Genomic DNA, 14,908 nt, shown 5'->3' on the forward strand with positions numbered 1-14,908 from the left:
CATTGCCAGGTTCCCCCGCTCCTTCCTGTGCCCATCTCACCTGGGAGCTTGGGGAATGACGTTTTGGCCAGCATTCGCAGAGCACAGGTGGCCTTGGTCAGCTGCACGGCTTTTAGCTCTTGTTGGCTCCGTGACAGCTCTGGGTGTTTTCACAGCTTGTTCAGTGGAGGATGAGCAAGGAGGAGGCAGTGGGGGAGGCGAGTCCCCGAGTGTGCGTTCGAGCAGAGCTGTCACTGGGCTGCTTTTCAGGAGGCTCTGTCTCCACGCTGCTCCCTCGAGGCAGGGGACGTGGCAGTGTCAGAAGAGGCACTGTGTCTGTGGCGCTGGGAGTGAAACAAGAGCGATGCCCTCTGCTTCTCCTTGGCCTGGGAGGATTACCCATCAGCTTCCCCCCCACCTTCTCCCCTGCCAAAAGCAGGGGTCAGACGCAAAATCAAATGCTTCCTCTTGCCCTTCTCTGCTCGGCAGCCCCTCGCTGAGCTCGCACAAATCACAGGGATCAAAGGAGCACAGCTTCACTCCCACTTTCTTTCCTTCCCGGTCTCTGTTCACCCACATAACGAATCCCCATGTGAACACGGCTTTGAGGCTTCCCAGGAGGCTGCACATGCCTTCTCAGAGGATTTGAAAACTAAAGCCACTAGTGGCTTTGTTTTTAAAACATATTAATCATCAAGTTTGGGGGGAGGGAGAGAACCCTGCCAGGGACTGACTGCTGCCAATCCTGCTTTTTAATACTCCAGAGAACTGTACCAACAAAGTTCCCCAAAGCGGGCCCTGGGGGGAAGCCAAGAGTTAGTAAACTCCTTCCTTTCTTCTCACCTGGGTTTCAGGGGTGTAGTGCTTCAACAACGAACGAACCCAGACTCTGATCCACCAGATGTTGCAGAGTCAGGTAGAAAAGGCTGAATGTCCTCTATGTCCTAAGCACTACTGAGACTTATGTGCAAAGAGAGCAACAAAAGCCATAAGACAAAATTTATGCGAAGATGAAGTGCCTGGCAGCATCTAAAATAGACCACAGGAGTCCTGAACACCTTTCTGCAATCACTAGGAAAACATTCTTTTTCCTCTTCAGAGAGGAAAAAGACCAGACTAAAAAGACGAAACTATACTGGCTGTATTGATTCAGGGATAGGAACTGTTTGTTCTGTGCTCTACTGTTAATGCAAAGGTTCACAGACTTCTTAACGGAGGGATGTTGATCCAAACGTGCTAGTCCCAGAGAGCCTCCCTGACCTGACACCAGTGCTCAGTCCATTCGGACTGCAAAACGTCAGGCCGGGGATCTGTCTGTCTTGACTGAGTGTGTGCGAATGAGGCGCTCCCTCCCCGTCCCCCTTGATGGGAAATTCTCCTTTGCCCTGACATGTTCTTTTCTTCAGGAAGACCTGATCGGCATCGTGACCCCTCTAGCTCAGTCACGGTGGAAAGGGTCACAATAACAACACATCAAGCAAATCTATGCATCATAATGCCCTTGTATGTGAATTTTGCTTCAGCAGCAATCCAGAATAAGTTCCCACCAAGACCAGCAACACCAGGGCACCATGTGCCCAGCACAAATGATGACTTACACACAGCTACTAAGGTCTGGTAGCTGCTGCATGGCACAAAGGCAGCAGGCAGGCAGAAGCCATTGACACCAAAGAGACAGAAAGCTACTCAGGTACTGGAGCTCAGACATCCAAGCCTCTTCCAAAATATGCAGCAGACTGTTGGCTCCATCCCCTCCCTCGTGAATCACACGCCCACCTGAAACACAGAGTCCTCTGCCCGTCTGTCAGGAGCAGCCGGAGCTGCATACTGGGCTTCTGTTCCCCGGAGATGTGTAAAGCAAGTGTGAGAGCACAGGCTGAAGGGACTGGGTGGAAGAAGTTCCAAAAATGACACGAAGGGAAGTCTCTGTGTCACAGAGGGTGGGAGCCAAAGGTTTATAACCATGTTAAGTGCCCCAGCCTCTTTTCATAATTTGCAATTGCCCAAATACTTAAGTAAATTGTAGCAAATTTACAAATTTACAAGACATGTTTTTACAGTGCTTGTTTAAAAATCAACCATACCAATACGCTCTAGACGCTACCCTTGAACAGAGGCTGGTTTGCCTACCCACCAGAACCCCACACAGCGGCTGGCATCCTCCGGACTGATGTAGCCCTGCACGGCTCAGGAGTGGGCTTCCCAGGCATGGCACTTGGCTGCACTTTACAGACCCACGCTCTTGGTGGAGGAGAGGATTCAGTGTACAGAGGCCCCGCAGCTTCTTCTGGCACCAGATTAATCATCAGGCTCAGTCTCCTTTTCTTGTCTAGGAACAAGAACAAGGAAAGATGACAGACTTAAAAAAGCAGAAGCCAAAAAGACCAAATAACTGTCACCCAGGGAACAAGGGGCTAGGATACATAGGTTTTGGGAAATATAGTTGTCAATGGCATGAGTTTCATGTTTCTGCTCAGTTCCCAGCCTCCAAACCAGCCAGCCTTTGTGTGAGCTGCAACAGCTAGCAGGTGTCAGAGGTCCGGATGAAGCACTAGCACAAAGGGCACGCAGCAGCACTGCGCAGGGCTCCCCACAGACTCGCTGGACTGTGCAGCTATACAAGTCTTTCCAAGAGTAGGAGAAGCCTGATCTTTTGCTTGTGGCTGCATGATTCAAATAGAGGAGGTGAGCAGAGCATGTTAAGCTGCACTGTCCATGTGTCCTAAGGAATCCATAAGAGCTGCCTCCGCTCAGCACAAGTAATCCCTCATTGCTGCCATGAGCAACCTTCACTTTTCACTTTCTGGTCCAGTATGACCCTCAGAACCGACTGGGCTTTGAGTCTTGACACACTTTGTTTGTCCACGAGTAGCTCTTTAGGCAGTTGTATTTGGTTTCTGTACAACACGGTATCTTTGCAGGTTTGACAGCACCCAACAGTGAACTGTCATGAACTACACTGGAAAGGCAGCGTAGCCATGACACACGTAACGCCTACGTGGCCGTGGACTTGTTACGGATTTACGCTGGTGTAACAGAGCAGCCGTTGTCCTACGTTATGTAAGAGTGGGGTAGTTTGACCCTCTCCTTGTTTTCTGTGGACAGAAAACAGCTCCTTGCAGGATATTTCTGTTCACCCTCACGTCACACCTGTGGGCGTTAGTTGCTTTGCTTATCGCAGGACCGGAAACGGACCAAATCCCCCATGACCTTCCCCAGCCTAGGATACCGTGCTCTTTGGAAGAAACGTGTAAAGTAGCATGGCTACAATCACCAAAATCACCCTTTAGGGAGGCAGCATGTGCCCTGATGTCACTTGAGCTCACCTTGTTACCCTGGCTGTCCCTTTAATGCCATTACTGAAGATCATTACATGAGCAGATCCCCCGTGGACAGGCAGTTGCTTGGGCTGCCCACACACCTACCTCTTTGGCCCAGAAGATATGACCTCCAGTGGTGAACACAGCTGCTTCCGAATATACTCCCTCGATCTAATATCAGCCTGGAATTAAGGAGGAAGAAGGATGACAAGGGACTGATCAGCCTGCTTGGTGTCCCCTTAGTTATCTTAGTCAGCCCCCTGCACACCCTCATGTCAGTACACCACAAATAACCCTAGCACAACTGCCTTGCAAAGAGAAACCTGTGCTGCTTTTCTTGTTCGGTCTCTGTGCCCCACTGCAAGCTGGTCAGGAGACTGAAGACTTAAAATGAAGAAACAGAGGGTCCTGGACTAAACAGCCCTGGTGAGGTACAATTCATTTCAGAAGCAGAAATGATGTTCTCTGAATCCTGGCTGTCTGCTCCTTCACTCTTCATAGGAACAAGGAGGTGATGCTGAGCACAGAGGAGACAGCGGGCACAGCCAGTTCATGCCAAGCAGCGCTGCAGGCTCGCTCAGCCTTGGCTTGGCAGGTACTGCAGGATGAACAGCCAGACTAGGAAGCAGACTGGGCTTAGTCAGCAAATCCTTGCGGCAGCTCAGATGAGTGCAGCCAGCCTTCTCCAAAGGTCTCTACAAGACCTGAAGGATGAATTAACACAGACTTCCAGCACACGTTGCAATATGGCGAGTCTTTTCACAGCAAACACTGACCCAGCTAGAATCCTTGCCAGGCTGAGAACTGCAACAGCCTCTCCTACCTTGCACCTACACTGAACGGTTCCTAAGATGACCTCCAAATGGTTCGGGGATGTGACACGCCAGCAAGGACTTCCAGAAGCTAAGCAAGAAGAGGTGGCCAGTGGCAAAGCAAGAACTGCTGAGGTGACTGGCTGCTTTTCCACTGTGCTTTGTTTCTCAGCCAGAGCTGCAGGCCCCCCATTTCATGAAGCCTGGCCATAGAGCCAGGCTGTAGAAGAGCTGGAAGTCTGAGAAAGGTCTAGTGCCTCTGTCTTTTGAACTGACCCGGATGACTTCGTCTGCATGCAGGCACCCCCAAGTGCAATCTGGGAAAGCGTAGTGAGTAGCCAGGCCCCTCCATGGGCCTCTTCCAGCAATAGCTCAGGACCTGGAGTCCAAGCCCATTGTCTGATGACTAACAAGAGAGATGGAACAGACTTGTCAGAACTTTGAGGACAGGAGAGAAGTTCTCCTTCCCTGGAGAGGAAATATCCCCCAAAGTAAATCAGTCCTCCCACTGAACCAACAGGAACTGCTCAACCACCCTTGACACTCCACAAATGGATCACATGGAGTCAGGGATGAGTGGAGGAGGTTTCTGCTGAGATGTCCCAGAGAGCTTTTAGAAGTGGTAAAGCGAAGACCTTCAGCTTACACCAGTGTACAAAAGGACGTCCCCTAGCCCCCAGAAAGTTGTTGGAGTGCCATAACCATATGGATGTGAGAGCAGACCTCTGCAGTGCTGCAAGGCAATTTAACACCAGGCAGTGGCTCATAGATCCCTCCTCAAAAGGTGGGAAAATACTGGAGCATTTTATTGATTTGTCCTAGGGCAGCAGAATGCTGCAGAGCCACTGCATTTGCTGTCTCTAGACCCTGGACCCTACTTGTGCTGGAGCTTGCTCCCTACCTGCCATTCCCAGTGGGAGGACTGCTCCAACGTGAGTCAGTCACCCTGGTAACAGTCAATCTGCTGCTGGGAGCCTCTCAAAGGGGTGACAGAGCTCATTACACAGACACTGCATCTTGGTGTTCCTAGTTGCTCCACTGCATGAGTCAGCTGTAACCACTCTTAAATGTTTGTCCAGTTCTGGCCAAGAGGGTTTGGACCTTGACAGCACTTGAGCAAGCTTCACACAGACTGACTCCATCAACAACGTACATCCAAACTGAAGAGAAAGGCAGCTAATTGTGGGCTTCTTCCTGAAAATGTGCTACAAGGGCTCACTGGTGCCAGAAGCAATTCTGGTTTGCAGACACTGGCACCTGTGCATGAGGGAGTGTGCCGAGACTCAGCATCTCATTCCTACCGGATTAGTAACAACTCCTTTGAGAGGGATGTGCCTGGGGAGGCCCATCAACATGGCAAAGAAAGCCAGAGGATGAGGCAAGGGACGAGATGCCCCTGCCCACCTCTGGACTTGCAGGTGAAGTTGCTACCAGCCCAAGAACTTCACCTGCTCTGGCAGACCAAGGGAATACTCATCGCATTTACAGAGCACAGCGAAGCTTAGCTGCCCTTACTCAGGGAGGACTGTGGAGTGACAGAAATGACTGAGGAGAAAAAAGTGCCCCACAGACTCTGCTGTGATAGCCTTCAATGTACATTCAGTGAAATAGGAGCAGTATTCAAGAACTAGGCTAACTGGGACTCCCACTGGTGCTGCAGTCAGGTGCATGCTGCAGCCTCCATGCTCAGAGCACTCTGACATCATCCATGGTTGTTATAGCTATGACACTGATGTTCCCAAACGATTAGCTTTGGTGGCGGCTACTCAGCTGAGAAATAGGGTTCTCCTCTCCACTGAAGACTGTAAATTAGGAGGCGCAACAAGGCTATGGAGAGGGCTGTGAAGAGCTTAGGAAGATGGGGATCCAGCAAACAGGATAGTTCTCAAGACGACATGAGATGAAAAGAGAGAAGCTGGTATTGCCCATTCTTGGACTCATCCCTGTACCCATCCCTTTACTTCTCCTGTTCCAGCAGTTGCATGATGCAGCAACAGATGGAGAAGCACACCCCTAGTCTGCTGCATATCCTCTCCCCTAGGCAAGAGCTTGGCTCATCCTGCCTAGGTGCCTTGCAGGCTGGCTGTGTGATTGTAATTATGCAGCTAAAGCAGGTAAAAACATCCAATAAAAGCAGAGACAAGACACAAGCACATCCTTGGCTCTATCCCTTCTTGGCAGCACTTGTAAGGCAAATGACTGAAAGACATACCTTTCACATCGTCCTGTGTATGAGTACAATAGCAAGGCTGCCAAGTAAGACAACAGGAGCATGTTTACATGCCAGGCCATATCAGTGCTAAGGCCCCTGAGCTTTGCTTTCCAGTGGAATCCGTGCTAGGGCAAAAAATCAAAAAGACTAAGGCTGAGATTCGACCACATTCATGGTTTACTGCCCTCCTCTTGCTTCAAATTGAGCTCAGAGCCATTGCTAGACTTCATCAAACCCCTCCTCATGCAAGTGTCCAGTTCTTCCCTTCCTCTTCTGATTTGGTCTCCTGTGACATGAGCCCTTGTGAGTCAGGGCAAACAAACAGGGAATTACTGTCTTGTTCCTAACTTTATCTGAGTAGAGAATTGCTACCCCCACCCCTACCAAAAGGCCTGTCAGGGCCTTAAAGGCAGAAACAGATCTTAATGGCCCTGACCAGCCTCACCCACACCCTCTGCCCATGGGCCCAGGAGCTCCAATTAAGCTCAGGCCTGAGTGTTCAGTCTCCAGCAATATAGGATAGCATGTGGCCAGAACTGGACTAGGAGAACGCCAACAGAAATCCCCAGAGCTATAGAAAGTGTTGCTGGACGTTTATTTGATATTCTTGTTCCCCAGAAGTGTTATTGGTCAGCTTTCCAGTGCTGTATCGTATTAGCCTATGACTCTTGGATGCTTTCACAAACACACAGATCTTGGTCTCTAGGCTAACTTCCAGCACTGGCAGCTCTTTACATTCTCTCAAAGATTCTTTCCCAGAAACTTCCTTTCTCAAAAACACTGCTACAAGGTGACATTTCAGAAAAGCTGCTGTGCCCCACCTCAAAGATAACAGTATCTCCCTCCCCTTAAAAAGCAGCTTGTGACCTTTCCAGCTTCATCACAGCATATGATGATCAGGCTAGTAAAGCAGGTTAATACATCCCTGGTGGCTGTCCTTGAAGCATTTGCAACTCTCATCATTATTCTGCTTCTGAAGAGTCTCTCCCCTACCTCAACAAGCTCCCCATGATCTTCTTCCCATCCCTGCCGGCTCCCAGTCAGACCTCTCAGGTGGAGGCTCTGCCTGCTCACTGCTGGAAATGCAGCTCCACAACTGCTTAACAATTCTGCAAGCTAGACAATGAAAAATACTTACATAAGGGGTGGTTTGTTTGGGAGATTTTTTTCCCTTCTCTCTATAATTGGACAGTTTCATAACTGAACTGACAAATAACTTTGATCACTCTTCAGGATAAGAGAACACGTGATGTATTTTATAACAAGGGAAAGAGGTTGCTCAATAAAGTCCCTACTGGGAGACCATGGTAGCAAGAGTCAGATCTACAAACTAATTTTCTAGGGAAGAAAAAACCCAATCCAAGTTCTGCTGATAACATAAGCTAATGCTTGATTAGGTGGCAAGTTACTGGCCAGTCCTCACTCCTAACACAGCGCTGAGAGACAGCTTAACCCAGCGTATTAACCAAGAAGCTAATCAATAAGATGGATAACTGTCCTGTAATAATCCTCACAGATTGCTTCTATTTTCAGAGGGGACTAGTGCTGGCATTAGGGTCTGGAATTGTCACTTTGTCTATTTTATGAGGGGGCACTGGTCATCCCTATGTACATAGCAAGCTTGTAGTGGGGGGCTACATCTCAAGGCCTTAAGAGTTTCAGGACATCAGCTACTGACTTCCCTGCTGGCAGCATGAGCTATTTACACACAGGGTAGAGACGATGGCTTGTTTCTCAGTTCTTGGTTGGATAAGTGTTTAATACTTCATGTAAAGTGACCTACAGAAATTCACAGTTCTGGGCAGGCCTACTTCTGTCCTTCTTGGTGGGCTAGAGCGACATCAGACTGCCCCATCAGCAACATCCTGAGCCAGCAGGAACCAGCTGGGCGAGATGCCAGCTGGAGCTAAAAGGATCATCAAGCGAGCAGGAGCCTGGTGTGCAGCCAGCCAGGAAGTTGAAACAGCAGAAGTAGAAGAATCAGTCCCAGCGCAATCCTTGTCAGCTGGAGAGTGTTAAAAGCTCCTGTTACTCACACTGTACATGGGAATCCTGGGTCTGAGCAGGCTTAGAGCATGGGCAAACAATGGAGACAGGTTCTGACTTCTGCCAGAAGTAGGCAAGGGCAGCTGCTCTCAGAAGGGCTTGGTTTTGTTCCAACGCTGCTCAGTTTGAATGTTTTGCTTATGATTCTGGAATGACAGCTCTTGCCTACCTCAGTCCCTCTGTCTGGGTAGTTCTAAAAGACCAAATCTCTGCAGAGGATCCTCAAAATTTGACAAGCTGCCTGAGTGGGAAGACCACCCCTCTGCAAGCAAAATTCTCCTACCTAAGCCTTGCAGTTACACGTAGAATAAGGCTTATAGAGGATGTAAATACTTACTGTAACTAATAGTGAACTTCCCTCTGCTTTCTCTGAAAGATCACTTCTCCCGCCTGCCTCCAAGCCAAAGTTCCTTTGGCAGCATGACCATATACATCATAGGTCAAATCAAATCACTTCTGACCACTGCGCAGACCCTGTTTCATGCCCAGGAAGCAGAGCATGCCCTATACAGACTGGCCAGCCATTCCTCTAGGAAAGTAGAAGGTTTAAGTTCCCACAACAGCTGCACAGCACTACATATCCTGCAGCATAGTACTGCCTTTATATAAGCCATAATCACAGCCTCAAGAAGGTATCAGCAGCTGCGCTCTCTTTGGAGTAGTGTATCTTTCACTGGACACTGGAAAAAACGTAAGCACATCACCCATCAGGTCTGCAAGCCTGTCCCAGGGACAGGCCATAGCAAAGAGGCCAAGGGAGTCACCTAGGACAGGACCTGCTGCAGCTTTCTACTTCCTAATTCCAGCTTTAGGTGCCCAAGATCTGAGGCTTTCAGCACTGCCCCATGTCGAGATCAGACAGATCTCACCTTTTGTTCATTTTCATCCAATTCCTCCTTTGATTCCCTTAGGTCAGTAAATTCTACACTGCGGTCTGTGGAACAGTGTCGCATTCTATAGGGCCACTTGCAAAATGCCACACTCCCATTATGTTGCACCCAAGGAAAGTGGCCATGATCCATTCCATCACTTTAAATAAAGGTTGTAGTTAGAGGATTGGAAGAATCTCAGATTATAGATAACTGCTGTAGCGAGCTGGAAATAAAATGAAGGTAATGGAAAGCTGCAAGACACCTATTTGTTTCCAAAAGGGAGGCTTTTCCCCTTTCCTCTGAAAATGCCAAACTGCAGAGCTAGCTTAGAGCTCTGCTGAGGCATCCGTCCCTTGCTGGAAGAGATTACATAAGAAGATCTATCAGCCTGCTCAAGTCTGGCAGGTAGTGGTTTAGGAGATCAGAAAATCTACTTTCTGGTATGGATGCTCCAAGGATTGTTTTTCTCTAAGATGTTAGATTTTTGTCTCTTTTATAACTACGGACTCAATATTCTGTTTTCAAAAAACACTGCAGTACCAAAGAGAAGTTCCTGCTTGTGGAGACCGTGTAACAGCCCTCAGCGGGATCTTTTTAGTGCCGCTCTGAGGAGCCGCAGAGCAAAGGTGGCCAGATACCTGCCAAGCACTGAGGTGCAGCAATGCGAACTCCATGTTCCAGGGCAATGCTACAAACAGAGACATCTGAGCAGGCCCCAGTCTGAACACGCAGTGGGTCAGGCCCACCTGAGTCGATAACGGCAGGGTGACCCTGAGAGAAGGGAAGCACTTGTCAGGCTAGAAGTCCTGAAGGCTTTACACTCTCCAGATCCGTTTCTCAAGCCCTGCTGTGATTTAATTAGTCTGAGGCAGAGCCCCGGCGGCAGCCGCAGTTCGCTGAACGCAATCCAGTGCTGTCACCTGCCGGCTGCCTGTCGCCCCAGAGCCTGCAGCTCCTTGCGGAGTGCAGTAGCAGGGAAAAGCCCAGAGGAGCAGCACTGCAGTCTGTGCTAGGCTCGCAGTGCCCAGGAAAACTGCATTTCCAGCTCCTCGGTATTATAAACATCAGCATAACAGCAGCTGCCCGCAGAGAGGAACCAAGAAATCAGTCAGGCTGGGGCTGCAGTGAGGGCTGTGTATGCTTCTGGGCACTGCGTCAGAGGGAGAAGCAAAGAGGAAGGAAGGATCAGTTTGAGCTTTACCACATAAATAACAATACAGCAGGCTGGAGACAACAGGTCAGGAAGCTGGACGGCTAGGACTGCAGAAGTATGGCCAACTGATGCCCTGACACATCATCACAGGCTTGGTGTCCACAGCTGTCATGCCCCCTCCACTGCCTATTTGCCTGCTTCCCTGTTTCAGGCCTGCATTTTCCTTCCTCAGTTCCCCCTGCTTTTGTACCTGTCGGATGGGCTCCGGGATCCGGTACCTGCAGCAGGACTTGACTAGATGCACGGCTGTCTCCAGGCACACCCTATGGCCCACAGAGATATAAAGGGGCTTAGAGCTGTTGTTGTAGCTACGCAGGACCTGTGCATTCACAAACCAGAAAGATCAAATACTTAAGGGGCTTATTTTGAACAAATACAAAGTGACAGCTGAATTATAAGCCAGCCAACCTACTTTCAGAATGGGTCTGCATCTGATATGTCCCAGCTTTCTTGATTCTCTGCTTCCCAGTATCGCCTCACAGGGACTGTCTGCCCTTTTGGACCCCTGTGACTCTTCCCCAAATGCTTCACACCGCTCTGGGAAGCAGTGTGCAGATCTGCTAATGCAGACTGCTGAAATATCACCAAGGGAAGGACATTTTTTAAATCTGCTCACTTCTTGTGCAGCACTGTTCTCAGACATATGCTCTCATTTTGCATCCTGGGAAACTGCTACAGAATCGGCACCTTTCCTTGGCTGTGGTTCATGAACAGGGATACTGGGGCACGGCATCTCACATGCCACAGCCATGTACATGAACATACCCAACACCTGAACCGCTACCCCTTTCTAAGAATTTCTAAGAATGCCTGAGCTGACAGAAAATCACTGTTAGCTTGCTCAGACCTTGTCTTTCTGAACTGATGTCACTGAGAAAGTCCTACAAGAGACAACATTTTTCAATGCTTCCGGTTACAAGAAGCTGCAAGACTCATTGATGGTCAGGTGGACAGGCAACTCCCCCAACTTACCATGCCCAGGACTTTCCCTGAAGTGCCAGTCAGCGGGAATGCGTCTCCTTCCATCTGCAGGGAACGAATCTAGAGCATAAAAGCACAGGTTAGCTGGTTAGAAAGTACTTCTATGTGCCTGTCCCAGTTCTCTTTGGATATTAAAGAGTGGAAAGAATTCTCAGTCTAGCCTAACCTGCTCTCTGTGCAGCTCATCCCGGGCCAAGCCATCCACTTGCAGGAGGTTCTTGGCCACTCCAATGCATGGTAGGTCTGTCAGGACCCCCAAGTGGCAGGCCACACCAAACCCTGCCAACAGGGAGGCACAAAAGCAGTATTTGCACATTCCTCTGAAAATGCTGCAACACCAATGCCAGGGCCATATGAGTCAGCCCTGCCACAAAGAGGAACTGTTTCCTGGACAGAAAAATTGCCCACCTTTGAGGAATCAGGAATTTGCAAGAAAACCTGATGAATACCTCTGAGGGACAGGCAAAAATTCAGGTTATTAACCCATCAATACTGAACCTCCTTCCTCCATCCCTTATCTTTAGAACTTGGTAAGAAGCTCTCTACTGTGATGCGGGACACCCAAGAATAGGAATCTCTAGTGACAGCGTGGGGTCGCGGAAGAGCAGGGCTCTCGAGTGAAGTCCTACCTCTGTGATGGAGCAGGCCATTCCCATCTACAAGCAGCACCTGGAAAGGCCAAAAAAAAGTTATTTTCTGTGCTGAGAGACACTCCAATGAGCAAACAGTGATGCTGGCCCTATGAGGAAGGAGAGGTCCATGTTTCAGTCCTTTGACTTCTCCGTATAAGGGTCTCCACCCAGTGTGCTCTCTTTTATGTGTGACTTTAAATAACCAGGGCCCCGGTAGCATGAGCTCTTAGTTACTGGCAGTGCTCGTCATTGGTGCTATATGCAGAGTGGGACTTTCAGGGCCACGGGATGCTTGGCTGGTCTCGGCTCAGCATTTCCAGTCCCTAAAGATAGTGCAATAGATGCTTCAGTACAGCTTTGACACTGAGCTTTCTGCCCTGCCAGTGGAGAGCAGCTAGATGGTGCAGCCTCAGCAGAGGGAGGGTCATCTTTCAGCAGGACTCTAAACCTTCATGACATCTCTGCTTGGGACAAAGAAACATGACACACCTGAGGTTTGAGCCTGGGCTCTTTCTGCTGAAGTCTCTGAATTGCTTCCACCAGGAAAGGGACCTCTCGGAAGGCTAAGAATCCTGCTACGTACGGGGCTGTCACAGCAACCATCTGGCAGTCCTCGTACAGCACCTAGGAGCACAGTACAAAGAAAATGATCTCCAGCACTTGCTTAGTTCTTAATTGCAGATGCATCTCCCCTGGTATTTATGTCCCTTACGCTCTCATCTTTGTAAAAGTACTTTACTGCATTTGCATCTCTCCCACAAAGCTAATGCCAATGGGTTGCATCAGTCTATCTCTAAGTTAGAGAAAGGGGTGAATACTGGGCTGTTGACAGAAAAGGCCTGGACATGTGCTACCATGCCCTGCTTAAGAGTGAAGTCCTTGAAAAAAGTCAGGGCAGCTATTCAAATACACAGTGGGGGACCTCAAAGTTCACACAGTCAGAGCATTATCAAAGCACATCTGCCTCTGTGTAAGAACAGGTGAGAGGATCCTAAAAGAAAGCCTGAGAGACAGGATATTAGCCAAAAAACGTCCATGTAGGACAAATCAAGAATCAGGGCAGGATCTCAAAGTCAGTTCTTAAAAATTCCAGTGGTTGATATCAAACTGTTTCTCTGTTTGTGATTGTGATTTGTGGTTTTACAGTTACAGACAACTTTTGTATCAGCTTGAAAACTGGAAAAGGGGTCAAGTGTCTTTATTATTTCAAGTTAAATGACTGTGAGATGTGGTATTCGTGGCAGATTTGAAAAGGGGTAAATTACATCATACATTATTAGTTGATTACCAGCTAAATCTCACAATTACAACATCAGCTGTTTATGAGTGCTACGAATGCTTTAATTTCCTCTCTTGATAAGTGCTAACAATGATCCTTTGTGTCTCTTTCTGGGGAGTGCTTGAAATTAATTATTTCCAATATTTATCTAATCACTAAAGTCTTCTGTGCCTGTCCACAGGCAACATCTCACCATTGCATTTTGTGATTTACTTCTGACTGACTTTAACGCATACTAAAGCTACCCTTCAATACCTCCTAACTTCCCTGTAATTCCTAAGAACCTCTGCAATTAGCAGCAGTTCGTATCACGTATTTCCAAACTGAGGTCTAGATCCTTACACTTGTTCTTTCCTCTATTTATCTTCCCTGCAGAACATATGGCTGAAAGCTTTGTTGAACGTACAGGCAGTAACTTACTGATGTCCTATGATGCAGAGATAAAGTAGGTAATAGCCCTTGAGTAAGTTTTCTATAAAAAAACGCACACAACCCTAAGGAGTGAAAGTGTTCACTTGCCATTACCTCAAGATCTGGGTAGCTGAGAACCACAAGGGAAGCGCAGGCATTCGTGTCGTCTCCTTTGACGTAAGACAAGTCCACGCCTCCTACTCTCTCCAGTCCTGCAAAACTTGAATCTTTCTGCCACTCTTCGGTATCCTCCTCAATCACGCTGGCCTTTAACTGGGCCTGCTCTCTAGCGAAAGACGATACAACTGTAGTTAGAAGAGGGCCCCTTCCTTCTCAGCCCAATGCCCCACGCTGCGGGCAAGCAGGGCGTCACCTGCCAGGCTCTCGCAAGACCAAGACCCCGCTTCTGCGTGAGCCCGGGGCCAGGCCGTGCCCCGCGGGCACAAGACACGTCCGCAGAGCCCACAGGCCCCAACCGCAGGGACAGAGCACCAGGTGCCTCTTCTCAGGTGGCCCCATAAGTCACAGGGACCCTCGTCCTTCTCTGAGAAGGGGAGCCAGGGAGACGCAACTCCCCCGGCTTTGTGGGAGGATGCGGATGAACAGGACCCGCTTGGGAGGGCTGCAGGCAAACACGGGCCGCCCGGTACCGGGGCGGGGGGGAGCGGGATCAGCCAGGCCCAGCCTGGGACCCGGGATGCAGAGGGACCTGCCAGGCCCGACTGGGGACCGAGGAAGGAGGGTCCCCCTTGGGCCTGGCCCGGTACCAGGCAGGAAGGGAAGAGGGTCCTGCCAGCCTGGCCCGGTACCGGGGAGGGAAAGAAGAGGGGGTCTTGCCGGGTACCGAGGAAGGGAGGAGGATCCCGCTGGGCCCGGCCCGGTGCCGAGGACGGGGGGTGGGATGGGGCAGGGGTCCCGCCGGACACACAGGGCCCGCAGCGGCGGCCGCGCCGCCGCCATGGCCACCGCCCCCCTCCCCCGCGCGCATGCGCGCCCCGCGGCGCCGTTACCGTGCCCAGCGGCGCAGGGTGGCTCCCGCCGGCGGCCCCGACATGGCGCCGCTGCCGGAAGCCGCCGCCGCCGCGCCGCCCCCCCGGGAACGCGAGCGGCAGGAGGCCGTTCCGCGCCGCCCCCGCCCCGGCCCCGGCCCC

General features: G+C 50.1%; 1 protein-coding gene across 5 annotated transcripts; it reads right to left on the reverse strand.

The window, feature by feature from the left end:
* Window positions 1-1,463: 1,463 nt before the first annotated feature.
* Window positions 1,464-14,907, reverse strand: ENDOV (endonuclease V). Of its 5 annotated transcripts, none has more exons than XM_064522851.1 (10): window positions 14,768-14,907; window positions 13,872-14,043; window positions 12,557-12,691; window positions 12,065-12,104; window positions 11,602-11,714; window positions 11,427-11,495; window positions 10,645-10,773; window positions 7,317-7,439; window positions 3,405-3,481; window positions 1,464-2,308 (listed from the first exon to the last, which is right to left on the reverse strand). In XM_064522851.1, the coding sequence occupies exons 1-10, from the start codon at window positions 14,809-14,811 to the stop codon at window positions 2,278-2,280; spliced, it is 933 nt and encodes a 310-aa protein (XP_064378921.1). In that variant the 5' UTR covers window positions 14,812-14,907; the 3' UTR covers window positions 1,464-2,277. The 5 variants fall into 5 exon arrangements, 4 of the variants coding, with proteins under 4 accessions (XP_064378921.1, XP_064378920.1, XP_025968745.2 ...); XM_064522850.1 differs by lacking the exon at window positions 14,768-14,907 and adding an exon at window positions 14,602-14,753; XR_010392199.1 differs by lacking the exons at window positions 7,317-7,439; window positions 14,768-14,907 and adding an exon at window positions 14,602-14,753 and having other exon boundaries at window positions 10,645-10,717.
* Window position 14,908: the final 1 nt, after the last annotated feature.

Source organism: Dromaius novaehollandiae, chromosome 18 (genome assembly GCF_036370855.1).
Source record: "Dromaius novaehollandiae isolate bDroNov1 chromosome 18, bDroNov1.hap1, whole genome shotgun sequence".
NCBI lineage: Eukaryota > Metazoa > Chordata > Aves > Casuariiformes > Dromaiidae > Dromaius > Dromaius novaehollandiae.

Coding starts and splice junctions, on each gene's coding strand:
- ENDOV (XM_064522850.1), bottom strand. CDS start 14,717: ATGGCGGCGGCGCGGCCGCCGCTGCGGGCCCTGTGTGTCCGGCGGGAC. Junction 11,715..12,064: donor TGGCCTGCTCCATCACAGAG/GTAGGACTTCAC, acceptor CCCTGTTGGCAG/GGTTTGGTGTGGCCTGCCAC. Junction 2,309..3,404: donor ATATCTTCTGGGCCAAAGAG/GTAGGTGTGTGG, acceptor TCTTGTTCCTAG/ACAAGAAAAGGAGACTGAGC.